Here is a 26,141-nt window from a genome sequence, read left to right as displayed (position 1 = left end):
GAACAAGCAGACTCTGCACTGAGCACGGAGCCGGACACGGGGCTCGATCCCATGACCCTCAGATCATGACCTGAGCTGAAATCAGGAGTTGGCCACTAAACCTGCATAGTTCCCAGTGTGCCGTGTGTCACCCACCTGGTAACTGATGCCTGCCACAAAATAGAAAGGCTACCCATGCTCTTTTATGTGGCAGATAAGAATTTTCATTAAAGTTACTTAAAATATTAGGTGGTGTTACTTCCCAAGATGAGGAGCTGTATGGCTACTACAAATAACTTTGATATATTTATAGCCCAGGGGCACCTGGGTGACTCAGTGGGAAGAGCATGCGACTTTTGATTTTGGGGTCGTGAGTTCAAGCCCCACATTGGGCATAGAGATTATTTTTTTAAGATTTTATTTATTTGAGAGAGAAAGCGAGAAAGTACAAGTGGAGGGAAGGGGTAGAGGGAGAGGGAGAAGTAGACTCCCCAATGAGTAGGGAGCCCGATGCAGGGCTTGATCCCAGGACCCCGGGATCATGACCTGAGCCAAAGGCAGATGCTTAACCGACTGAGCCACCCAGGTGCCCCAGTAGATTGCTTTAAAAAAAGAAGTAAAAAATATTTAAGCCCAATTTTGTAAGACATAAAAATGTGAAAAATAAAAAATAATGCAAGAGCCACAGACAGGGAGAAAATATTTTCAGAAGATATATTTGATAAAGGACTGTTAATCCAAAATATACAAAGAAGTCTTAAAACTCAATAATAAGAAAACAACCCAATTAAAAAATGGGCAAAAGACCTGAATGGACATCTCCCCAAAGATATACAGATGGCAAATAGGCATATGAAATGATGCTCCACATCATATGTCACCAGGGAAATGCAAATTAAAACAGCAGTGAAATACTATCACACACCTATTAAAATGGCCACAATCCAAAACACTGAAAACACCAAGGGCAGGCGAGGATGTGGAGCAATAGGAATTTTCATTCATTGCTGGTGGGAGTGTAAAATGGTAGGTACATCTACCTTGGAAGATTGCTTAGCAGTTTCTTGTAACACCAAACACTCTTACCATATGATCCAGTCATCCTGCTCCTTGATATTTAACCAAAGAACTTGAGAACTTATGTCCACACAAAAACTTGCCGCACGTAGCAGCTCTGTTCCTAATCGCTAAAGCTTAGAAGCGACTGTGATACATCCAGACAATGGAATATTATTCACTACTAAAAAGAAATGAGCTATCAAATCATGAAAAGACATGGAGGAAATGCATATGCTTGTTACTCAATGAAAGAAGTCGATCTGAAAAGCTACATACTGTAGATTCCAACTATATGACATTCTGAAAAAGGCAGGAAAAAAGATCAGTGGTGGCCAGGAGTTAGCAGGGAGGGAGGAATGAATAGGCAACACACAGGAATTTTAGGACAGTGGAACTATTCTGTATGCCACGACAATGGTGGATACACGTCATTATACATTTGTCAAAACCCACAGAATGTACAGCACTAAGAATGAACCCTGATATAAAACGTGGACTTCGGGTGATCGTGATGTGTCAGTGTAGGCTCATCAGTTGTAACCAATACAGCACTCTGGTGGGGGATGTTGATTGGGGGTGGGGGGAGAGGATGTGGGAAATCTCTGTACTTTCCACTCAATTTTGCTGTGAACCTAAAACTGCTCTAAAAAATAAAGTCTCCTTCCAAAGTACAGTTCAAGGTAGTAGAGCTTTATGTGTCAAAGGCAGGAAGTACTTCAGAAGTTCAGAGGAAGGAGAAATTACTGTCGGCTTAACAGGGAAGGGATAGGATTTCAGCTATAACCCAAGAATGAATAGAATTTCAGTCACCGGACAGTGGTTGGGTGTGTGTAGCCTTGGGCAAGTAGTTCCTTGGACCCTTCATTTCTTCACAGGGTTTGTGGAAGGATTATAGGAGATAACATAGGTGAAGTGAAATGCTTGGGACAGAGGCCAGCATAAAATAGGAAGTAGGGTTCTTCAACAAGTACTGTTTTTGTTTTTTTTTTTTAAGATATTATTCATTTATTTGACAGAGAGAGAGGGCACAAGCAGGGGGAGAAGGAGAGGGAGAAGCAGACTCCCCGCTGAGCAGGGAGCCCGATGCGGGACTCGATCCCAGGACCCTGGGATCATGACCTGAGCCGAAGTCAGACTCTTAATCGACTGAGCCGCCCAGGCGCCCCAGCGAGTACTGACTGAGCCCCGACTGTGTGCGTGCACTATACTTGAGCCCACATTCTAGCTTAGGAAACATTGGTTAGATATCATAGAGGACAGCATGCAGCATGAAGAAAGACCGAGAGGTAAAAAAAAATTGCTATGTTGTCTAGAAACAGTTAAATGAACCATAGTTGGGTGGGAAAGTTGGCAAAGTAGATCAAGAGAAACTGTATCTTGTGTTTTGAACTCCAAAGAAAGTAGTTTGTAGGTGGCATGGACCCTTCAGGCATTATCAATCAAAAAGGATTCTGATAATGCTTTAAGAATAATTGGGCTTGAATCAACAGAGGAAGCAGGAATTTTAATAGAGAGGCTGTTCCAACAATTTTGAAATCATCACAGCAGTCATTAGGTGGTTTGCTTAATGGGCAGGTTACTTACTTGTCACTCTAAAATGTACCTGACCAACATTAGAAAAGTAAACAGCGGAAGTTTTCTTTCCCCTTTCCCCTAGTTTAATATTATGGCCATCATGCTTTGTTTGAGACCGATTTCATAGGAGTTAATGTTTCCAAGCAAACCACCAGTGTGTTAACAATGTCTTTGACATTGGCCTAGGGAAGTGGAACATCTTTCCTTTTGATATAAATGGAAAAGTACAACATGCTAAGAATTTGTTCATCTACCTGATAGGGTTTGTTCTCTCTCTCATCTTAATTGAGGTTTAATTCACATACTATAAAATCCACCCATTTAAGTATATCATTCAGTGTTTTTTAGTATATTCACAGAGTTGTGCAACCATCACAACAGTCCATTGTAGAACATTCTCACCACCCCGAAAAGAAACCCTATTAGCCCTTGGCTGTCATCCCCACCTTTCCTATGCAACCACTAATCTATGGGAAAAGAAATTTAAAAACCATTCCCTTTAAAGTAGCATAAACAAGCAAGAAATTCAACAATAGAAGTGCAAGACTTCTAGCTGAAAACTACAAGACATTGTTGAAAGGAACTGAAGAAGACCTAACTAAATGGAAGACATCCTATGTTTATAAACCAGAAGACCTAAGATGGCAGTGCTCCCCAGATTCCTCGACAGATGCCACACAGGACCCGTCTTGCCAAATCCCAAGAGGCTTTATTTGCAGAATTTGACAAGCTGATTGTAAAATTCATATGGAAATGCAAGGGATCCAGAATAACCAAAACAGTCTTGAAAAACTAGGACAGAGTTGGAAACACTTCCCAACTTCAAAACGTTCTACTGAGTGATGGTAATCAAGATTTCGGAATGTTACCCATGATAAGGATAGAGATATGTAGGTCAATGGAATGAGATTGAGTTTGCAAATCCACACATTTATAGTGAACTGATAATGACGGTGATGTCAAGACCATTAGATGGGATGAAAGAAGGGTCTTTTCAGCAAATGGTGCTGGGACAGATAATGAGAGTGGTAAGGAGGTGGAGAAATCGGAACCTTTATGCACGGCTGGTGGGCATGTAAAATTGTGCAGCCGCTTTGGAAAACAATTTGGCAGTTCCTCAAAACGTTGAACATAGAGTTACTCTGTGACCCCACAAGTCTCCCCCTATGTAGAGACCTAAGAAAATTGAACACGTAGGTCTGCATAAAACCTTGTTAGACGAATGTGCATTAGCAGCATCGTTCACGGCAGCCCAAACAACTCCTGAAATGCGGTAATAACTGAAATGTTGGTTATCTGATGACCAGATAAGCAGAAGATGCTATATCCATATAGCTGAGTGTGACCTGACCACAAAAAAGAGTGAATTACTGATGCTTGCTGCAACATGAACGACCTTTCAGGATGAAATGTTGAACATTATGCTGAATGAAAGAAACCAGTCAGAAAACGTCACATATGGGGCTCCTGGGGGGCTCGCTAGGTGGAGCACGTGACTCTTGATCTCGGGGTTGTGAGTTTGATCCCCACGTTGAGTGTGGAGCCTACTTTAAAAAAATAATAAAATGTTACATATGTATGACTCCATTTATACAACATGTCTGGCGTAGGCAAATCCATAGAGACAGCAGATCAGTGGTTGCTGGTGGCTGGGGAGAAGGGGAAGGGGGAGTGACCACTCATGGGTGGGGGGCTGCTTTGGGGGATGATTAAAATGTGAAATTTGGGGCGCCTGGGTGGCTCAGTCGTTAAGCGTCTGCCTTCGGCTCAGGTCATGATCCCAGGGTCCTGGGATCGAGCCCCACATCGGGCTCCCTGCTCCACGGGAAGCCTGCTTCTCCCTCTCCCACTCCCCCTGCTTGTGTTACCTCTCTCTCTGTGTGTCTCTCTGTCAAATAAATAAATAAAATCTTAAAAAAAAAAATGTTGTGAAATTAAATGGTCGTGGTTGTACAACTGAATATACTAAAACCCACTGAATTGTATTCACACTTTAAAAGTACGCGTTTCGTGGTTTGCGAAGTCTATCTTAACAGGATGGTGTGTATTTTAAAACGTGCGCTCAATGAGATACCACTACTTTATAATTTTTTTTCCATCCTCTAGTTAGAAGCAAGAGTTCCCTTTTTATTTTAAGTCATGTTTGTTTGCTTTTTTTTTTTTTTAAATACAGGTTTCTCTAGAGTATTCTGGCTTCCTTGTGTTGTATGTCAATTTGTCACCATAATTATACCTTTTTAAAACAGGCTGTATCAGAGTCTGGTGCCGTGTAGAGCTGGGCCTTCAGGGGCAGACAGACTCCATATTTTCCTCCTATAGGCTCTGTGGTCTTGGGTAAATAACTGAAGCTCACCTAACCTTGGCTTCCTTATCTTCTCTGAATATTAGGTAAAGTGTAATCTATAAAGTGCTATTAAGAGTGTTTGGCACAGAGTAAGCTCACTAAATATCAGAAATTGTTGTTGTTAGTTTTATAGTTAATAATTATTAAATCTACCCCTAGATGTGTGTCCATACTGTGGTCATGGCTTCCTACAAAATCAAACCTAGAAATTTTTAAATTTTTTTTTAAACTTGGAAACTTTTTTGAAAAATTAATCTTATCATGTTTATTTCCCCCCTGGTTTAAAAAGAAGATAAACGGAGGGCGGCAGGGCGGGGAAGCACCAATAATAGTTTAGATGGTCCCCTATCTGTTAAAAGGGTAGTCTCAAAAGTTCTTCTAATCCAAGATTCTACATGTACTATGGGATTATTCTCCAGATGTTAAATGAATTTCTGGTCTCTCTCACATTTTCCTCCTTCCCTCTCCCATGTCTATTGTCTTTTCCTTTTTCTCTGGGACCTATGAGATTTATTTTTTTAAAAGCAATCTGTAAATAAATACATTCTTCTTCTGAAAGAATGCACATGGCAGGCTGAAGGCCCCCTAGTCCGCCCTTTCCAAGCCTGGAGTTCTCCCCGTACCAACCTCAGGTCACCATGATTTACTTTTTGTTCATGTTCATTGTGAGTTGGTGGGGGCTGTCGTCCACATGGTCGGTCAGCGATCCAGGCAGATGGGGGTTCTGCTGGTCCGCTGTCTCATGGAGGCATGGAGATCTCTTAGCAGCTCTTCTGTACTTTGGCCCCGAAGTGACACACACCACAGTCACATGGTCCCGGCCAACTCGAGGGAGTGGAGAAGTGTGGTCTTTCCTCCATCATGAGGGAGAGGAGGACTAGATGTGATGAGCATTAGGGATGTCTACCACAGTCTGTCATTTTCTTTGCTCATAGTTTCTGGTTTTGATGTCAGCCTCGTGAACTCAGTTGGAGTGGCTTCCCTTGTTATTATAAGGTGGGAATTATCCGTACCTTGAAATCTTGATAGAATTCTCCCGTAAAACCGTCTGGGCTTGATGTCTTGTTTTTGTGGGTAGATTTCTTTTTTCTTTTTTTAAGATTTTATTTATTTGAGGGAGAGAGAGAGGGTGAGCAAGCAGGAGCGGGGAGGGGGGAGGTTGGAGAAGGGCAGAGGCAGAGGGAGAAGCAGGCTTCCCGTTGAGCAGGGAGCCCCATGTGGGGCTCGATCCCAGGACCCTGGGATCATGACCTGAGCCGAAGGCAGTTGCTTAATGACTGAGCCACCCAGGCGCCCCTTGTGGGTAGATTTTCAATGACTGTTTCAACTAACTATGGTTAATGGTCAGGGTTTTACTACTTTGGGGCCCAATTTTGACAACTTACATGTTCCTAGAAAAGTTTTCATTTTAGCCATTGGTTTAAAGTTATTCCTATGGTGTACCGTTGTGATTTGTAAGATTTATTCTCCTGGTTTTATCTCCTCCTTTTGTCTTTGCTGGGGTTATGTATGCTGCCTTTCTTTTTTCTTGAGTTTACTTAAAAAAAGATTTGTTCATTTAAAAAAAAAAAATTAGAAGAACTGGCTTCTGGTTTTTTGGCAACTCTCCTGTTTTTTTATTAATGTGTGCTGTTATCTTTATTAATTTCTTCTTTTTTCTGCCTTTGGATTATTTATCTTTTTTGAGTTGAAGCCTTAGTTCATATATTTTCCGTCTTTCTGGGTTTTTAGTGAATGAAGTTAAGCCTATGCATTTTAATATATAGTATTTTTTGTTTTCATTCAATTGTAAATAAGTTCTCATTTCCACTTTGACCACAAGGGCTATTTAAAAATAGGTTTTAAATTTTCCAAATGTGCAGGGCCGCCTGGGTGGCTCAATTAAGCGTCTGCCTTCGGCTCAGGTCATCCCAGGATCGAGTCCCACATCAGGCTCCCTGCTCAGTGGGGGTCTGCTTCTCCCTCTGACCCTCACCCCTCTCATGCTCTCTCTCTCATTCTCTCTCAAATAAATAAAATCTTTTAAAAAAATTTTCCAGATGTGCAGATTTGTTTAGGCTATATATTTGGTATGGATGTTTTATTACATTTAGTGAATGAATGTGGACTGTTTATCAACTTGAGAAATTTAAGTTTCCTTTGTAGCTTAGAACACAATCTGCTTTTCTAAATTCCATGTGTGTTTGAAAAGAATGTGTGTTCTCTGTTTTAGGAGGGAAACAATTTTAGTGAGTTTATTTTCTCTTTCGTGATGTGACTTCCTGTAAATGTTTAGTGATTCTTAGTTATATATTTTTGCAGCTGGGGTTTCGTGCTTCTCAGTCAAGGTGTGAGAGGGATGGAGGGATGAGGGGGAGATGAGCTGCAGGAGAGCTGTTATTCTGTGCACTGGATGAGCTCTGAGCTTGAGTCACCCGTTCTCTGCTGACACACCGTCCTGTGTCCCAGAGCCACGCGCTGCAGTCACTCCTGCAGCTGGAGGCAGAGACTGGCCCTGGGTCACTGGCTCCCAGTGGACGGTGTGCACGCCTGACGAGGAGCCGAGCTGCACCCACCGCGGTGGCTCCTCATATCGCAGCTCCCACGCTTGTGGCCTCACCTGGGATGCCACAGTGTTGGTGCCACCTTCTGCGGTCACAATTACCCGCATGTGGCTGTGTCCTCTGGTGACAGCTAAGTTTCCCTCTTTTTCTTGTTTGTTCTCCATCTTTTAGAGGTTCCTTTAATTTGTGAGCAGAGCTATGGGTGTATGTGTCTTAACTATCTATTTCGTCTTTCCTGTTGGTTTTGGAGGAAGGGGCAGACCCCATGTGTTCCGTTCTGTCAGTCTGGAAACCTAATAACATGTCACTTTTTATTCAAGTTAGAAGTGTGGTGGGATTCTTTCACTTTCCTTTTTTTTTTTTTTTGAGCATTTTCTTCCTTCCGTCACTACAAGATACCTTGTGTATTACATGTCCTGGTCCTAGAAGCATACATTTCTCCATGGAGCACTTTTTTCTTTTAATGGATGATGATACTAGAAATGTGACTTTTTTCCAATTAAATATACTACTGATTATCTTCTCATGTCATTGTATATTCTTGTATAGCACTATGATTTTTTTTTTTACTTTTTAAAATAGGCTTTATTGAAATATAATTTACCTATAATAAAATGCTCTCACTTTAAGTGTATAGTTCATTGAGTTGTAACAAATGTACGGCACTCATATAACCACCATGCAAGTCAGGATCTATAACCTTTCCATCATTCCAGAAAGTTCCTGATGACCTTTTGCAGCTAGTTTCCCTATCTAGCTCCTGGACCCACTACTCACCCAGTGCTTTGCTTTTTATATTGATCAATTTTGCCTATTCTAAAGTTTCATATACATGCAGTCATATAGCATGTACTCTTAAGTGTTTCCTTTTTTAAAGATTTTATTTATTTATTTATTTGAGAGAGAGTGAGCAAGAGAGAGCACGAGCAGCAGCAGAGGGAGAGGGATTCAAGTGGGACTTGATCCCAGGAGCCTGGGATCATGACCTGAGCTGAAGGCAGACGCTTAACCAGCTGAACCACCCAGGCACCTTACTCTTAAGTGTTTCTTTTTTTTTTTTAATATATATATTTTTAAATGTTTTATTTATTTATTCATGAGAGTCAGAGAGAGAGAGAGAGGCAGAGGCAGAGGGAGAAGCAGGCTCCCCGCCCAGCAGGGAGCCCGATGCGGGACTCGATCCCAGGACCCTGGGATCATGACCTGAGCCGAAGGCAGACGCTTAACCATCTGAGCCACCCAGGCGCCCCACTCTTAAGTGTTTAATACTTCTAAGATTTATCTATGTTTTGCTTGTATCAGTAATTTGTTCTTTTTTATGAATATACCACCATCTGTCCATTCACTTGTTGATGGATGTTGGGTTATCATTTTTAGCTATTATGAGTAAAGTTGTTGTCAGCTTTCATGCACACATCTTTTTGTGGCTGTCATGTTTTCCATTTGGATAAGAATCTAGGCGTGGAATTGCTAGGTCATAGGGTACATGTCTGCTGACCAGTTCTCCAAAGTGGCTGTTCTGATTTCTACTTCCAGCAGCAACATATGAGAATTGTTTCTCCATGTCCTCACCAACACATAGTATTGTCCATCTTTTTAATTTTAGCTGTTCTAGTGGGTGTGTCGTGACACCTTATTGTAGTTTTCGTGTGCGTTTCACTGATCATTAGTGATGTTGACCATGTTTCATTGTGTTTACCGGCCATTTGATATCTTCTTCAGTGAAGTGTCGTAGTTTTCTTTGCCCAGTTTTAAGTTGGGCTGTTTTTCTATTATGGCATTGTAAGAGTTCTTTATATATCCTGCATACAAATCTTTTGTCAGATATATATATTATGAAGGTTTTTTCCTGACTGGGGGACAATGCCTTTTATTTTTTTATGGTACCTCATATTTAAGTCTGTGCTCCATTTCAAGTCAGTTTTTGTGTATAATGTGAGACAAGAGTTGAAGCTTGTTTATTTTTACCCTAAGGATATCCCATTATTCCAACTGGATATCCCATTTTCCAGGTGGGAAAAGACCATCCTTTTTTTTTTCCCCCTTTATTGAATTATCTTGGCACCTCTGATGCAGATCAACTGATCTCATACCTATGGGTCTGTATTTGGACTTTTTATTCTGTTCCATTGATTTTCATGATGATTTATAAATATTTAAGTGTACAGCTCACTGAACTCTCACAAACCAAACACACAGGTGTCATCAGCACCCAGATCAGGAGACAGAGTCTGGCCAGTTCCCCAGACGTCTTCTTCATAATCCCTTCCAGTCCCTACCTTGTCCCTGCTAAAGGTTAATCACACTTGACTTCAGTATATATTAGTTCTGTCTGGTTTTGTGCTTTGTATAAATGGCGTCGTATAACATATGTTATATATGTTATATAACATATATTGTATCTTTTATTCAATATCATCTCAATTTATGAGATGCCTTCCTAATTTTGTGTGTGGTTGTGGTTTTTTTCTCTTAGTGCTATATAATATTCCATTTTGTGAATACTACAACTTCTTTATTCACTGTACTGTTGATGGGTGTCTCATTGGTTCTTGGCCTTAGGCTGTTGCTAACTGCAGCTATAACCATTCTATGTGGTGAACATATGTATATGTGTGCATTTCTGTTGATCATGTACCTAAGGGTGGACTTGCTGGGTCATGACTTTTTTTTTTTTTTTTTTGAGAGAAAGGGGGGGGGGGGGGGAAGGGCAGAGGGAGAGAGAGAATCTTAAGCAGGTTCCATGCTCAGTGTGGAGCCTGACGTGGGGCTTGATCTCACAACCCTGAGATCATGACCTGAGCCAAAAGCAAGAGTCAGACACTTAACTGACTGAGCCACCCAGGTGTCCCTGGTTGTTGTTGTTGTTGTTTTTTAATTTAAATGATCTTATGAATCCAGTGTTGGCCACATTGATTTGAAATTTTTAATGTTGTAGCAGATTGTTTCCTTCTTCACACTTAGTTATCTTAATGAAGGAGCATAATTCAGTGAACTATGTGGTTTTCATTCATGACTGGCTCAAGTTCTTGTCTCCATCACTAACTTTGCTGGGTCACCTTGAGCAAGTTGTTCAATCTCCTGAGCTTTTATTTTTCTCAACTAAATTGAGTATAATGATTTTGCCCTGACTTACACTGTGATGTGAATAATGATTAGCTAAGTAATTATAAAAGATTTTATGATAAAATCATGCAAAATAATACCTTTAAATACTTCAGTGTTAGAGAACTTGGTGCTGTAAAATGATAAATGGGAAAGAAATTATAAGGGACTTCGTTCTAGAAGATTATGGGTTTTTATAACCAGGCATGGGGTATTGCAATGTGTTACCTTGCTTTTTGGTTTGCTGTTGACCTTTCTCTCACATTAATAAAGCCTCATTGATCATGATCAACAGAAATGCACACATATACATATGTCAGCTTAGTAACTGGAGGAGAGAAAATGCTCAGAGAACTTTCTCCTGCTATTATTTGTTATCACTTCCCACCCACCCCCCCTTGCCTGTTTGTTTTATGTCTGGTCCAGTGATCAGGTTGTAGACTAATTTGCTTACTTCTAGCTTTCTTTCCCCTAAATCCCTCAATTTCCCTCACTCTCAGTGGTTATCACCTTGTTTAAAATGACTTCATCAGGGGGTGCCTGGGTGGCTCAGTCGTTAAGCGTCTGCCTTCAGCTCAGGTCATGATCTCAGGGTCCTGGGATCGAGCCCCACATCGGGCTCCCTGCTCCGCAGGAGGCCTGCTTCTCCCTCTCCCACTCCCCCTGCTTGTGTTCCCTCTCTCGCTGTGTCTCTCTCTGTCAAATAAATAAATAAAATCTTTAAAAAAAAAAAAAAATGACTTCATCAGAAGGACACAGCTCAGGTAGGTGAGGATGTTTGGAACCATGCAGGGTTCTCCTCCCCATTAACCCTGGATTATCTCCTATTAACAGAGTTCATTCCTTTCCTTAGGGTGACAATCAGATATAGTTTACTTAATGACAGGCTTTTTGGGGTTAAAATTCATTTCCTTTCTGACAAAGTTGAGTTTTATTTTATACTGTATAACCTTAGGAAGATAGTCCACGCTCGAGAAGTTGGTTTTAAGCAATTGCTATTTCAAAAAAAAAGTTTATCTTAATTTACTTTTCTTAAACGTCAACCCCTGAGGAAGTAACCTGACGGCAAGCACTGGCGTTTTTTTTGTGCTTCATGGAATATTCTGGGTTAGAACAGGGCTCCACCTGCTGTGGGTGATCACCAAACATTTGTCAAGAGGATAAACGGATTCCCTGCTCAGAAGCCACAGCTTTTATGTACTAGCCTGACCGCGGTGGGGGGTGTGTGTGTGTCAAGTTAGATGATCTTGTAAAGCCTTAGCTTTCTCATCAGGAAAATGAATATAATGACAGTAACTACCTCATGGAATTGTGGTGTTGAGTAAATGCAATCGTGCATGTCGTACTTATAGTGCCAGATTACCAGGTGAGCATTCAATAAATTTTAGCAGCCGTCTTTACACTAAAGGGACTTAGATTGTATTTTTAAAGTTTCACAAAGCAACGACAAAGTTTCCAAATCTTCCAAACTGTCCCCCTTGATTCCATGGATAGGTTTCATCGGATGTTTTTGGTCAGATGGTTGCCTGGGAGATAGTCTGCCTGCCAGGGTGGTTTTGGAAGCTCATGTTGCAAAGTGTTCCTTAATTCCTGGTTGTTAAAACCACCACGCGCTTTGCAGGAGCTGAGACACTAGACGCTGGGGGCTCAAGTGCTGGAGTTAATAAATGTCATTGCGTATGGCATTTGAATGAGGACATTTGAAAGGAAAAACAAACATGTTTAGAGAGACAACATTGATAATTACCGATCTAGGAACTGATTACTTTTGGAATAGAACCTTAAATATTGAGATAAAACTGTATCTAAAAACAACCTGGGTTTTCCTGTGTTCTAAGGCAAGGAGACACACTTCCACCTATATAGTCACCCTGACCCTTGATGCCTTGGTCCACTCTCATGGTTGAAAAACATTCCATTTGGTTGATTTTAAGACAGAAACATGATCTGGAAGTAAAAGAGACTTTATTTTTTTTTATTTTTTAAGATTTTATTTATTTATTCATGAGAGACAGAGAGAGAGAGAGACAGAGGCAGAGTTTGGAGAAGCAGGCTCCCCGCGGAGCAGGGAGCCCGATGCGGGACTCGATCCCAAGACCCTGGGATCATGACCTGAGCCGAAGGCAGACGCTTAACCAACTGAGCCACCCAGGCGTCCCAGTAAAAGAGACTTTAAATGAGATGCAGTTGCCTGGCCTGTGATGCTTGGGAAGAACTCAAACAGAAGCCAGCAGTAGCTTTGGAAATTGCTTCCCGTGAGGCTGGCTTTGTTCATTCTTCCCACAGGAAGGAGTCCTCCTCCTGTCCATTCCGCGGGGGCAAATCCAGGGTGTCAAGAAAAGCAACACTTTAAAATTTAAAAATTAAATATGTTTTTAAGGGGCGCCTGGGTGGCTCAGTTGGTTAAGCGACTGCCTTCGGCTCAGGTCATGATCCTGGAGTCCCTGGATCGAGTCCCGCATTGGGCTCCCTGCTCGGCAGGGAGTCTGCTTCTCCCTCTGACCCTCCCCCCTCTCATGTGCTTGCTCTCTCTCATTCTCTCTCTCTCAAATAAATAAATAAAATCTTAAAAAAAAAAAAATTAAATATGTTTTACATCTTCTTGGAATGCAGTGGCCTAATCAATCCCTGAAAACCATCCCTTACTATGTAAAAATGACTTTGTTCGTTAATGAGGGCTTTGTTCAAATGAAATTTCCAGATGCCCTCTCGATTTTTATTACTGTTTTTTTGACAAATACTTTATTTCTCCCTCATTGAAATATTACCTCTGGCTTGAAACTGCAGGGGAACATTTTTTTCCCTTGGTGTCAATCAGAGGTCCCTAATGATACCTTAAGAAATAGCATGAACTTGTTCCAAAGAGCAGGACCTGCCGGGTGGCGGTGTGCACGCGAACCTGCCGGGCATGGGGCTCCCGGGATAGCAGGCAGACACAGCACAGCCGGGGCTCCGGCAAAATGATCTCCTTCATTCATCCGTTCCTTCAAGCACGGACTCCTTTATCTCAGCAAACATTTCCTGAGCGTTTCACTTATGCCAGGCCCTGGGCTCCATGGCAGGAATGTATGTCATGGTTCAGGAGGATCATCTGTGCCTTCTTGGTGTTTATGTGCTAGTGATTAGTTTAAAAAAAAAAAAGGTTATTACAAGGGGCACCGGGGTGGTGCAGTCGGTTAAGCGTCTGACTCTTGATTTCAGCTCATGTCGTGATTTCAGGGTTTTGAGATTGAGTCCCACGTTGGGCTCAGTGTGGAGCCCGCTTAAGATTTTCTCCCTCCGTCCCTCTGTCCCTCCCCCTTACATTCTCTCTCTCTCAAAAAAAAAAAAAAAAAAAAAAAAGGTTATTACCCAATTCATTTATTCAGCAAACATTTTAAAAGTAACCTCCGTGTGCCAGGCACCGTACCAAGCTCTGGAGACAGTGGTGAATATAAAAGACACAGTTCCTTGTTCCAGTGGACACTTTTGTAAGGGAGAAACAGAGACGAAGCAGAATACAAGTAGAGGATTTAATTTTAAAGTGGTAACGGCTCTGGATGCCGCTGTGATAGCGTAATGTGGGATGGGCTAGAAGTGGAGGTGGCTACTGAATCTTTCTGAATCTTAATAATTTCACCAAGTAAGTGGGAAAAAAATGACACCTGCCCTGTGTATCTGCTTGCTGTATCCTGTAAGGAAGAGGTAGAGAATAACAGAGCTTCTGAGCCTCTAAAGTCACAAGAATGGTGTTGGTGTTGCTGCTGGTGGGGACCCAGGGTGGCAGGCAGAGGAGGAGGCAGATCCCCTAGTCCCTGGAGCCAAGCTCTGCTGGGGCTGTTGTGTGTGCGCGTTTGGGGGGTGGGGCTGGGTGGGTTGGGGGCGGGGGGCGGGCGTGTCGCACAGAGTTTCTGTCGTGGCAGCCCTGCCTCACCCTTCAGGATATGGGGGGGTACAAGCCCAACTCTGCTACACTTCCGAGTTCAAATAGGTCACACAATTTTGTCGTTTAGCTCTTAATTTAACACATTTATAGAAGACGAAGCTGCAACGCTCGGATTTTAAGCAAGGAGGTGCTTGGAAAACCCGTCCAAGGATTGTAGTTTATCAGAGTCACCCCGCCTGCCAAGCCCGTGGGGACGGCTGGTGGCTGCTAAAATGTCTTTGGGTCACTTGGACAATTTTCCCTGCAAAGAAGAAATCATTTTATCATCTGATGGTGTGTGAATAGTGGAAACGTGTGTGTGTGTGTGTGTGTCTGTAAGCTTATTGAGAAGGATCGGAAAAAGTTGATTATTCCATGAAGCAAATAATGGTACAGAGTTCAGTTCTATATGGATTTAAAGGTTTGGAGATTTTGAGTCTGTTGATGTAACTGAAATGTGGTTCCCCGCCCCCCATGCAAATTTGAAGATTTCTTAAACTGGTATGAGAGTTGACAGGTGAGTGACTCTGGTTCAGGGCCTCCAGAGTGACCTGCTGGTGACACACTGTCCAGGAAACCTTCTGCTTTGCCTTGAGGAGGGATTCTGTTTTTCTCTCTTTTTTGTACAAGCTTAAAGGATTTCCCCCTAAGTTGATAAAAAACGGTGCATTTTGGAGTTAGATGAGGTAGACCGCTGATAGTATCCATTACGTGCATATCGTGTGTTAGCAGCTATCCCACGTGGCAAATGATATTTTCTAATAGATGAACATTTTACCGAGATGTTTTAAATTATTGAAATGCCTTCATGTTCTACGTTTGTATCCCTGTTACTCTCGGGCCTTTTGTTTCTTGTTCATCAGGGTCTGTGTCGCATGGCTGTCGAGGGGCCTGCTCCACACGAAACCCCTGTCTAAAGGGAACTTCACTTACCTGGAGGGACAAAGCCCACCTGTGTGAAAAGTAACAACTGCTCAGCCATTTGGTTCTTAAAGTAAATAGGAAAACAGGAGGGGAGAGATTGCTGGTGGCGAGAGCAGCGATGCTCAGATCAGTCAAAACATTTCTGTAAACATGGCCTTCAACACAAAATTTCCAGCTTTTTGTTTTGCCAAGTCATTGGTGAAACTGTCACTGTTTTACCTCATTTCATTGTAGACAGGATATTGTAACGTGAAAAAATATAGAAAAGGCCTAACACCAGGACAAAGGACAGGCATTTGAGATAATTTCGTTCCATTTTTACAAAATCCCCACCATTTTGGCCTCACTTTTCCCATCTTGGCATGAGTGGAAATGTTATCATGGAGTGACTTTCCAGAAACACTGGCCTGAACGGGGCCTCACTGAGAAAAGAGCCTTGGCCTGGACTGTGAAGATGGAGCACAGCGAAAAGAGAGGACTGTTGAGTGGGTTGAGAAGCAAGAATAATTGCCTGGGGTGGGAGGAGAGGGTGACAAACCAAGCTGTGCTCTGAAGAATGGTGGGAAATACAGGTGATACTAGGGGATGGCACACTTTAGAACCCAGGGAGAAATTCAGATTTGCAGTAAAACATAACACAGAGCCGTTGGTGGAGCTTTTTGGGCCTCAGAACATGAAAATAGCATTTCAGAAGATTGATGTGGTGTCTGGACATCATGTGGCCTGGGGAGGCTTGAGGAGGGAGGGTGCCATTGCTCTTCGATTAAGCTGTGAGTCATTGAAGCTAAGAATGGGAGAATGGGTCCAAAAGGAGGGGAAAGGGCAAATTCAAGAGAAATTTAGGAGGAGGAAGAGATAGGACTCAGTGACACATATAAGTACAGGAAGAGGGAGGGATCAAAGTGACAGAGGCTCTAGCCTTGGAGAACAGAAAAATAGTGGACGTAATGACACAAATTAGAACTTTTCTTCAGGGGCGCCTGGGTGGCTCAGTCGTTAAGCGTCTGCCTTCGGCTCGGGTCGTGATCCCAGGGTCCTGGGATCGAGCCCCGCATCGGGCTCCCTGCTCCGCGGGAGGCCTGCTTCTCCCTCTCCCACTCCCCCTGCTTGTATTCCCTCTCTCGCTGTGTCTCTCTCTGTCAAATAAATAAATAAAATATTAAAAAAAAAAAAAAAATTAAAAAAAAAAAAAAAAAGAACTTTTCTTCAGTTGATTATTATAATAAAGTACTAAATTTGTGCCATTGTGGCTTGTCCTGGGGGGTGGGGGAAACCACAAGTAGTGTTTTCGGGAAACTGCTTTTGTCGAGGACCTGGTAAAGAGGTTGTCTTACTAACTGAATCTACCTCAAGTTAGCGCTTCCCTCCCATGTATTTTCAGATGCAAAGTGAGCATTATGTAATTTGCTCTTACTTATCCCCAACATTAGGAAATTCTGGCATGTGATTATGAAATCATGGGATGTAAGAGACATGATGTGTCCAAAGTGGAGGGGCACCTGAAAGTCGGGAGTCGAAGCAACCAGGCAGTGGTCTACGCCGAGAGAAATAGGCTTCATTTTCTGTTAATTGTTGTATCCTCAGAAGCTCACTCAGAATTGGTGTCTCTGGATAGAGTGGGATTTTACCCTGTGATAAATTACACTTTATCATTTTATCTCCTAGAGTGGACAAGATTACAGAATTATTCTAGTAGGAGAAATCATAATTCCCTTAACCAAACCAGATTCAGTATGGCCCTAAATGATCTTAGCACAAAATGGAGGCAAGGTTATCTTTGCTGACACTATTGATGTCCACATTGTCCACTTTATGATGTAATCAAATTCCACTGGAATGAGCCTTAAATTAAAGCATTGTGTCTTGTGAATATGAACATAGATTCATCTTTTTGGGATGTGAGCAGAATTCTTCCAGTCAAAAGCAGCCCAGCACCAGCACCTTAGAAAAACGAGGGCCGGGAGCTAGTGGATAATGTTTGAGGCTGAAGAGGTGAGGTAGGTCGGGGTTAGAGCATGACAGGGCTGGAGTTTTGCAGTGGGAAGCCAGTGTGGAAGGAGGCAGGAGATTTAAATTTTGAAAAGGTTACTAGGTGACGGCTGATGTTGGGGACTTGAACAAGGGTGGAGATGGTGAGGAGTCAAGACATTTGAGAGAGATTGAGAAGTAAAAGCATGACACATAGATTTCTGGCTTGTGCAACTGATGGGTGTAGCTGATGATCTCTGAAGTAATGGATCCTGGGAGAGGACCAGGTTTTTAGGCAGAGTGGGAAGATTTCAGCTTTAGTTTTGGACATTTGAGTTTGATGTGAGAGCCTTTGAGACATTCAAACTGGGGGAAAGAAAAGAGAAGTTGAAGGAAACAACATCGCAGGTCCATTTGAAGAGAGTTGAAAAAGATGGCTGATTTTAAATTAATGTAAGAAAATTAATAGCTTGCCTATATCCAAGTAACAGAAAATGCAGTGAAAGGAACATTCCCATTCACAATATTACCAAAAATCACTTAAGCATAAACCCAATTAAAATTGTGGGAAACTTTTATGAAATACTTTAAAACCTCACTTAAGAGCATTAAAGAAGAATTGATCAATGTACTACATTCAAGAATGTGAATACTCAGTATTGTAAAGAGATAAATTCCCTCCAATTTATTTATTAAGTAATTTTTTTAAACTTCTCAAAATGATTCTAAAGTTCAGTGGGAATACTAAGCATGTGAAAGTAGCTAGGAGAATCCTAAGCAAAGAATTAATGACAAGATTTCAGGGTCATAAATTTTCTGCTTACACATTTCCAAGTTTTCATTTTTTGTAAGTATTACTTTTGTAATTACAGAAACAAAACAGTAGCAGGAGCTGTAATAAATTATGATCTATCCATGAAAGAGACTAAAGAGAGAGAAAGTGTGTGTGTGTGTGTGTGTGTGTGTGTGTGTGTGTCCATCCCTTGGGAAAGAAAGAAATATTATAATGAAGGGAAGATATTACTACTGACTATATAGAAATAAAAAGGATTATCAGGGGACACTGTAAACACCTGTATGCCAACAAATTGATAACCGAAGTGAAATTGACAAGTTTCTAGAAAGACACAAACTACCAAAGGTGATTCAAGAAGAAATGAAAAATCTGAGTAGACCTATAAAAAGTAAAGAGATTGGATTAGTAATTGAAAACACTTTCCACAAGGTAAAGCTCAGGCCTAGGTGGCTTACTGGCAACTTCTACTAAATGTTAAAGAAAAATAAATACCATTTCTTCACTTAAAAAAAAAAAAAAGAACAAGAGTGAACACTTCTCAACCCATTTTATGAAGTCAATATCACCCCGATTAAAAAAAAATCTATAGACCAATATCCATTATGAATATAGACAAAAATTTTTTGACATACTACTAGCAAACTGAATACAGCAGGACATAAAAAGATTATGCACCATAACCAAGTAGAATTTATCTCAGAATGCAGGGTTGGTTTACCATCTGAAAATCAATGTACTATATCATACCAATGGATGCAGGACAAACACTAAGTGATCATTTTAGTAGATGCAGAAAAAGTATTTGGCAGAATCTAACAGTGCTTCATGATAAAAACACTCAAGAAACTAGGAACAGAAGGAAACTTCCTAAGCCAAGTATAGGGCATCTACGAAAACCCCCCCCAGCTAACATCATACTCAATGGTTGAAAGTCTGAGATCAGGACCAAGATTAAATGCCCACCCCTGCTATTCAGGATTGTATTAGAGGTAGTGGGTATGAGAAATTAGTTAGGCATGAGAAATTAAAAAAAAACCAAACAAACCCAAAAAACATCCAGATTGGAAAGGAAGAAGTAAACTATATCTTCAGGTGGTATGATCTTTATACAGAAAATTCAAAATAATAAAAGTATTAGAGCTAATAAATGAGTTCAACAAAGTTTCAAGATACAAGTTGAATATACAAAAGTCAATTGTATTTCTGTACACTAGAAATGAATAATCTGAAAATATAATTAAGGAAACCGTTCCATTTGCAATAGCATCCAAAAGATTAAAGTACTTAGGGGGGCACCTGGTGGCTCAGTCGGTTAAGCATCTGCCTTCCACTCAGGTCATGATCTCAGGGTCCTGGGATCAAACCCCACATCAGGCTCCCTGCTCAGTGGGGAGTCTGCTTCTCCCTCTCTCTCTGCCTCTTCCCCTCCCGTCGTGCTGTCTCTTTCTCTCTCTCTCAAACAAATAAATTAAAAAATTTTTTAAATGATTAAAATACTTAGAAATATGTTTAATAAAAGAAATACAGAACTTATATTCTGAAAATTACAAAACAAAGTTAAAGAAGACCTAAATGAATGGGGGGGTGGCATCCCATCTTCATGGAGTAGAATATTTAAGATTGTTAGGATGACACTACTCTCCACGTTTCCTGCAGATTCAGTGAAATCCTTATTAAACTCCAGGCTGGCTCTCCCCTTCTCCCCCAAATTAACAAGCTGATCATAAAACTCATGACAATTTGACAGATCCAGAATAGCTAAAACAATCTTGAAAAAGAACAAAGTTGGAGGACTCATGCTTCCTAATTTCTAAATTTACTACAAAGCTATGGTAATTACTGTGGTCTGAATTTTGTGCCCCTCCCCCCAAAAGGAGGCAGTATTAGTAGGTGGGGCCTTTGGGGGAACTTAAGTCATGAGGTGGAACCTTAATGAATGGGATTAGGATCTTATAATAGAGATTCCAGAGAGATCCCTAGCCCCTTCTGCTGAGGATTTATAAGAAGTCTGCATACCCACCAAACTGTGCTGGCATCCTGATCTCAGACTCAAAACTGTGAGAAGTAAATGTTTGCTGTTTATAAGCTACCTGATTATTGTATTTTGTTATAGTAGCCTGAACAGACTAAGACAGTAATCAAGACAGTGTGATCATGGCATGAGGAGAGACATACAGATCAGTGGAATAGATTGAAGGACCACAAATGAGCTCTCACATTTACAGGGACTTAATTTTTAGCAAGGGTCTAGACAAGTCAATGGGGAAAGAGTAGTCTTTTTTTTTCTTTTTTTTTTTTTTAAAGATTTTATTTATTTATTTGAGAGAGAGAGAGCACATGGGAGGCAGGAGGGTCAGAGGGAGAAGCAGACTCCCCGCTGAGCAGGGAGCCTGATGCGGGACTTGATCCTGGGACTCCAGGATCATGACCTGAGCCAAAGGCAGACGCTTAACTGACTGAGCCACCCAGGCACCCGGGAAAGAATAGTCTTGTCAACAAATTGTGCTGGTACAACTGGATATCCACCTGCCAAGGAATGAACTTGGACCCCTTCTTCACATCACACTCAGAATAGATCATAGGCTAAATGTCTAGTTAAGAGTTAAAAGTGTAAAAAAGCTAAAAGTATTAAAGCCATTAGAAGAAAATATAGGAGTAAATCTCTAACACCATTGGTTAGGCAAAGCCTTCTTAAACATGACACCAGAAGCACAAGCAACCAAAGAAAATAGATGCATTGGACTTTTCTCAAAATTAAAAACTTTGTTGCTTCAAAGAACACCATCAAGAAAGTGAAAACCCACAGAATGGGAGAATATTTGCAAATCCTATATCTGATGAAAATATCTTATCTATAGATATCTATATATTTAGAATAAAGAATTCTCACAGAAAGGGGCAAAAATCACCCAATTAAAAAAAGGGCAAAAAATTTTATTTTTTTAAAAGATTTTTTTTTTTTTTAAATATTTTATTTATTTATTTATTTGAGAGAGAGACTGAGATAGAGCATGAGAGGGGGGAGGGTCAGAGGGAGAAGCAGACTCCCCGCTGAGCAGGGAGCCCGATGCGGGCCAGGACCCCGGAATCATGACCTGAGCCGAAGGCAGACACTTAACCGACTGAGCCAGCCAGGCGTCCCTATTTTTTTAAAAGATTTTATTTATTTATTTGACAGAGAAAGACACAGCGAGAGGGAACACAAGCAGGGGGAGTGGGAGAGGGAGAAGCAGGCTTCCCGCCGAGCAGGGAGCCCGATGCGGGGCTCGATCCCAGGACTCTGGGATCATGACCTGAGCCAAAGGCAGACGCTTAACGACTGAGCCACCCAGGCGCCCCAGGCAAAAAATTTTAAATAGAAATTTCTCCAAAGATGATTTACCAATAGCTAATAAGCACATGAAAAGATGCTCCAAGTCATTAGTCATCAGAGAAATGCAAATTAAAACCACAGAGATGAAAAACCACAGAGACAGACATTAACAAGTATTAGGGTGTGGAGAAATCAGAGCCCTCAGACGCTGCTGGTGGGACAATGAAATAGTGCAGATGCTGTGGAAAACTGTCCGGCACTTGCTCAAAATGTTAGATGTAATGCCTCAGAGGTTCCCAACAAGAGAAAGAGAATCTAGGTTTACACCACAGGTTGTATGGCATTATTCATAATAGCCAAAAACTGGAAACAATCCAGATGTCTCTGAGCTGATGAATGGATCAAGAAAATGCGGTCTATCCGTACGATGGGTATCAGTTATGAAAAGGAACGAGGTACTGATTCATGCTACAACATGGGTGAACTTTAAAAACACGCACAGCAGAAGAAACCAGTCACAAAATGCCACATACAGTATGATTCCATTGATATGAACTGTCCAGAAGGCAAATCCACAGAGACGTAAAGTAGATCAGTGGTTGCCTAGGAGTAGGGTGAGGGGTAGTTGAGGAGTAACAGCTAATGGGTATGAAATCTCTTCGGGGGGATGAGGAAAATGTTTTAAAATTGATTGCAGTGGTTGTGCAACCCTGTGAATATACTAAAAACCATTGAATTATATGCTTTAAATAGATGAATTGTATATGAATTATATCTGATAAGGCTGTTGTATAAAAATATACTGAGTGAAAAGTTTGCAGAACAATATACATGAATATACATAAAATAATATGTTTGTCATAAAACACTATATTCTTTTTTTTTTTTTTTTTTTTAAAGATTTTATTTATTTGAGAGAGAGAGAATGAGAGACAGAGAGCATGAGAGGGAGGAGGGTCAGAGGGAGAAGCAGACTCCCTGCCGATCAGGGAGCCCGATGCGGGACTCGATCCCGGGACTCCAGGATCATGACCTGAGCCGAAGGCAATTGCTTAACCAACTGAGCCGCCCAGGCGCCCCAAAACACTATATTCTTAAAAATTGGCAAAATTTGTGAAGTGCTGGAAAAGTGACATTGGTGTATTTTCCCTTGCGATGGTAGCTTTAATCATGTAACAGAGCTGGTGACAAAATTTCTTCACAGTACCTGGTGCCACCTCGTTATTAAAGTGATAATAACATTTATTATATTCTCTCTATATGCCAACATTGTGCTAAATTATTTTTTTTTTTTTAGGATTGATTTACTTATTTTAGAGAGAGAGCAAGAGAGCATGATCGGGAGGGGCAGAGGGAGAGGGAGAGAGAATCTCTACTCTTAGCATGGAGCCCAGCGATGGGCTCCATCTCATGACCTTGAGATCATAACCTGAGCTGAAACCAAGGACGCTTAACTGACTGAGCCACCCAGGTGCCCCTGTGCTAAATTCTTAATATGCATTTTTTCATTTATGTTTCACAACACTTGATGGTGGCCCCATATTTTCTATCTTCTCCCTTGCTTTCTGTTATCTAGCATTTGCAAAATTGTGTTACTTATCTGAATGTCCAAAGTGCAGTTCCTTTCGTTGCTGTTAGCAGTAGCTATAAGGTAAATATTGTAGGTCTTTTTTTTTTTTTTTTAAAGATTTTATTTATTTATTTATTTGACAGAGACACAGCGAGAGAGGGAACACAAGCAGGGGAAGTGGGAGAGGGAGAAGCAGGCTTCCTGCTGAGCAGGGAGCCCGATGCGGGGCTCGATCCCAGGACTCTGGGATTATGACCTGAGCCGAAGGCAGACGCTTAATGACTGAGCCACCCAGGTGCCCCAAATATTGTAGGTCTTAATTTGAATTGGCCTTCGTGTGATCCTGTGCAGTCGTAAGAGCATGTTGATAAATTTATCTCTGTATGTTTAACATTTAAAGTTTAAATTAAAACATATTTGTTACAGTTGATTCCCAATTGGAGGAGAAAATACTTTCTAGTTACTTGTCAGGTTTTTTGTTTAGTGTAGTACTAAACTTGAAAGATAATCATTGGCAGAGATAATTTCTAGATTTTTTTTTTCCCCATTGCAAATACAGATTTGTGTCTCAGTCGTTTGTGCTGCTGTAACAAAATACCATAGGCTACGTGGCTTAAGTAACATCTATTTCTCACAGTTCTGGAGGCTGGAAAAGCCTAAGATCAAGGCGCTGGCAGACGTGGGTCTTGGTGAGGGCCCTCTTGTGGCATAGAGATGGCCACCATCTTGCTGTGTCCTCTCATGGAGAGCAGAACGAGAGCAAGCTTTAGGGTCTCTTCTTGTCAGGGCACTAATCCCACCACGAGGGCCCCACCCTGATGACCTCATCTAAACCTGAGCACTTCCTAAAGGTCCCACCTCCAAATGCCATCACATTGGGGTTAGGGCTTTGACATTAATTGGGGGCCAGTTAGGGGAGGGGGCAACACAGTCCAGTCCATAGCAACTAGTTGTGCTGAACATCTTCTCCATAAATGCTAACCCTAGATTTCTGTTTGTTTTCAGTATTATGTGCCAAGAACCTTGCAAAGAAAGACTTCTTCAGTAAGTACACACCCGCTTTTGCTCTCTTACAATATTAATATTCCTCACATGTCTTTTGCAATGTAAACTTTTTAAAAACCCCTGGGTATATTCCCTGGAAGAGTTGTGCCCTTTGCCGAGTAGATCCCTGCTTTGACCAGCTTCATTTCCAAGTTGACTACAGTGCAGAGTCTCCTTAGCTGCTAGGCACGGAGTTTATAACTCATACAAGAACACGCTCTCTCTCACTCCCTGTTCCGGCCGCACCCTGTTTTCTGTCTTTCCACCCATGAATACATTGCTTTCTGCTGGATGGAGTACTCTCAGCTCAAATACACACAAGACATTTCTTCTATAAAATAGCTGGGTTTGAATCAAATTGTTAGTCAAATTTTAGAAATTAAATCACATTTTGAAAGACTCATAATGAAAGGAAGTGTAAAAAAAAAATAAAAGTGGAAAAGATAGAATGAGAGGATCCTTTTCTGCAGGAAGAAATCACCCCTTAACTTAAAAAAATTCACTTACTATAAAGTAGGTGCCTGTAGCATGAATTTTTCACTCTTTCTGATCCTCACAAGAGTGCTGCTCAGTTCTTAAGTGGTATTATTCACACTTTAAACTTAGGCTTACAGGCTTTATTCAAGTAGCTAGGAAGCTCGGGAGTAGTGGCCCCCATCCAGGTGTATCTTTAAAGCCCTAATGTTGCCACCTCTCGGATTGTATAAATCCGTGTGATTCATAACGCCAGCCTTTAGGAACCTACCTGACTTGGTGAACACTCGTGTCCGTAGATAAACTAGACAAAGATCAGTAAACAAGATTTCTAGGTATTATTTTTTAGAAAGTTTAAATACAATTAATTATAGACCCCTTTTCTTCCATTTAATTAGCACAGTTAGTGATCATCAGAAAGGAAATTTTGAACTTAAATCTATTTTTTATCGTTTTCTAGCCTCTCAAAATCTGAGAGTGCTGTCATACTGGGTTGCCTCTCTTAGGAAGCTAACTAGCAATAACTTATTTTGCTGATCAAACTAACCCTAAATTAGAGAGTAAAATGCACCAGGGTAATCTTCACTAAATTAGATGATCTTGAAGCTCTCTGTAGCCTGTAAGACCATGTTCTGTGTCCCATGGATGGATCTGTAGTCTCATCCAGGTGTGGCTGTCCCCTCTCCTCTAGGACTCCCTGATCCCTTTGCAAAGATTGTGGTGGACGGATCTGGGCAGTGCCACTCAACGGACACTGTGAAAAACACGTTGGACCCCAAATGGAACCAGCACTACGATCTGTGAGTTGAATATTCTATAAGCCATTTGGGGAGCCCCAGGAAAGTAGGTATCTAGCTTTTAAGAGAAGCATTTAATAATAAAGATAAAAATGATTTACTAATTTCTTATTGATAACAAAAGTGGATGGCCAAATGGATACATATTGCCTAATTTTAGAATCCGTATACTTGGAAGTTCTTATGTTTGACATTTTCATGGATTTTTATGGTTTGCTTCCATTACTGTGGTTTTCAAACTTTTCTGTCTCCTGGCCATGCTAACAGGAAAAAAGGGGCCATGGTTCAGGTCCTCTATATGCTACTCTTTTTTGTTTTTTGTCTTTTCCAGTGAAACTCTAAACCTGGTTGTAGAGCTTTATTTTTTTTTAAAGATTTTATTTATTTATTTGAGAGAGGGAGAATGAGAGAGATCATGAGTGGGGGAGAAGAGTAAAGGGAGAAGCAGGCTCCCTCTGAGCAGGGAGCCTAATGTGGGACTTGATCCCAGGACCCCAGGATCATGACCTGAGCTGAAGGCAGACGTTAATTAATTAATTAATGCATTATTTTGGGGGCGTCTGACTGGCTCAGTCGGTGGAGCGTGAGACTCTTGACCTCGGGGTTGTGAGTTCGAGCCCCATGTTCGGTGTAGAGATTACTTGCGAATAAAATCTTCTATTATGCAAACAAATAAATAAATAATAAATAAAATTTATTATGCAAATATGTGTTCTATATATTTCCATCTTTTAAAATGCCACTTT

At 41.2% G+C, this 26,141-nt stretch overlaps 1 protein-coding gene across 4 annotated transcripts in view; it reads left to right on the top strand.

The window, feature by feature from the left end:
• SMURF1 (SMAD specific E3 ubiquitin protein ligase 1) overlaps positions 1-26,141 on the top strand; it is a 110,767-nt gene that overhangs the window by 54,722 nt on the left and 29,904 nt on the right. For all 4 annotated transcript variants that reach the window (XM_032394234.1, XM_032394232.1, XM_032394233.1 and 1 more), the window contains exons 2-3: positions 24,086-24,124; positions 25,290-25,398. In XM_032394234.1, the coding sequence (XP_032250125.1) occupies positions 24,086-24,124; positions 25,290-25,398 (148 nt within the window). The remainder of the gene's footprint in view (positions 1-24,085; positions 24,125-25,289; positions 25,399-26,141) is intronic.

This window comes from Phoca vitulina, unplaced genomic scaffold (genome assembly GCF_004348235.1).
Source record: "Phoca vitulina isolate PV1807 unplaced genomic scaffold, GSC_HSeal_1.0 scaffold79, whole genome shotgun sequence".
In the NCBI taxonomy this organism is placed as follows: domain Eukaryota; kingdom Metazoa; phylum Chordata; class Mammalia; order Carnivora; family Phocidae; genus Phoca; species Phoca vitulina.
The sequence above is the reverse complement of the archived record's forward strand: the minus strand, read 5'-3'. Positions and strand labels throughout refer to the sequence as shown.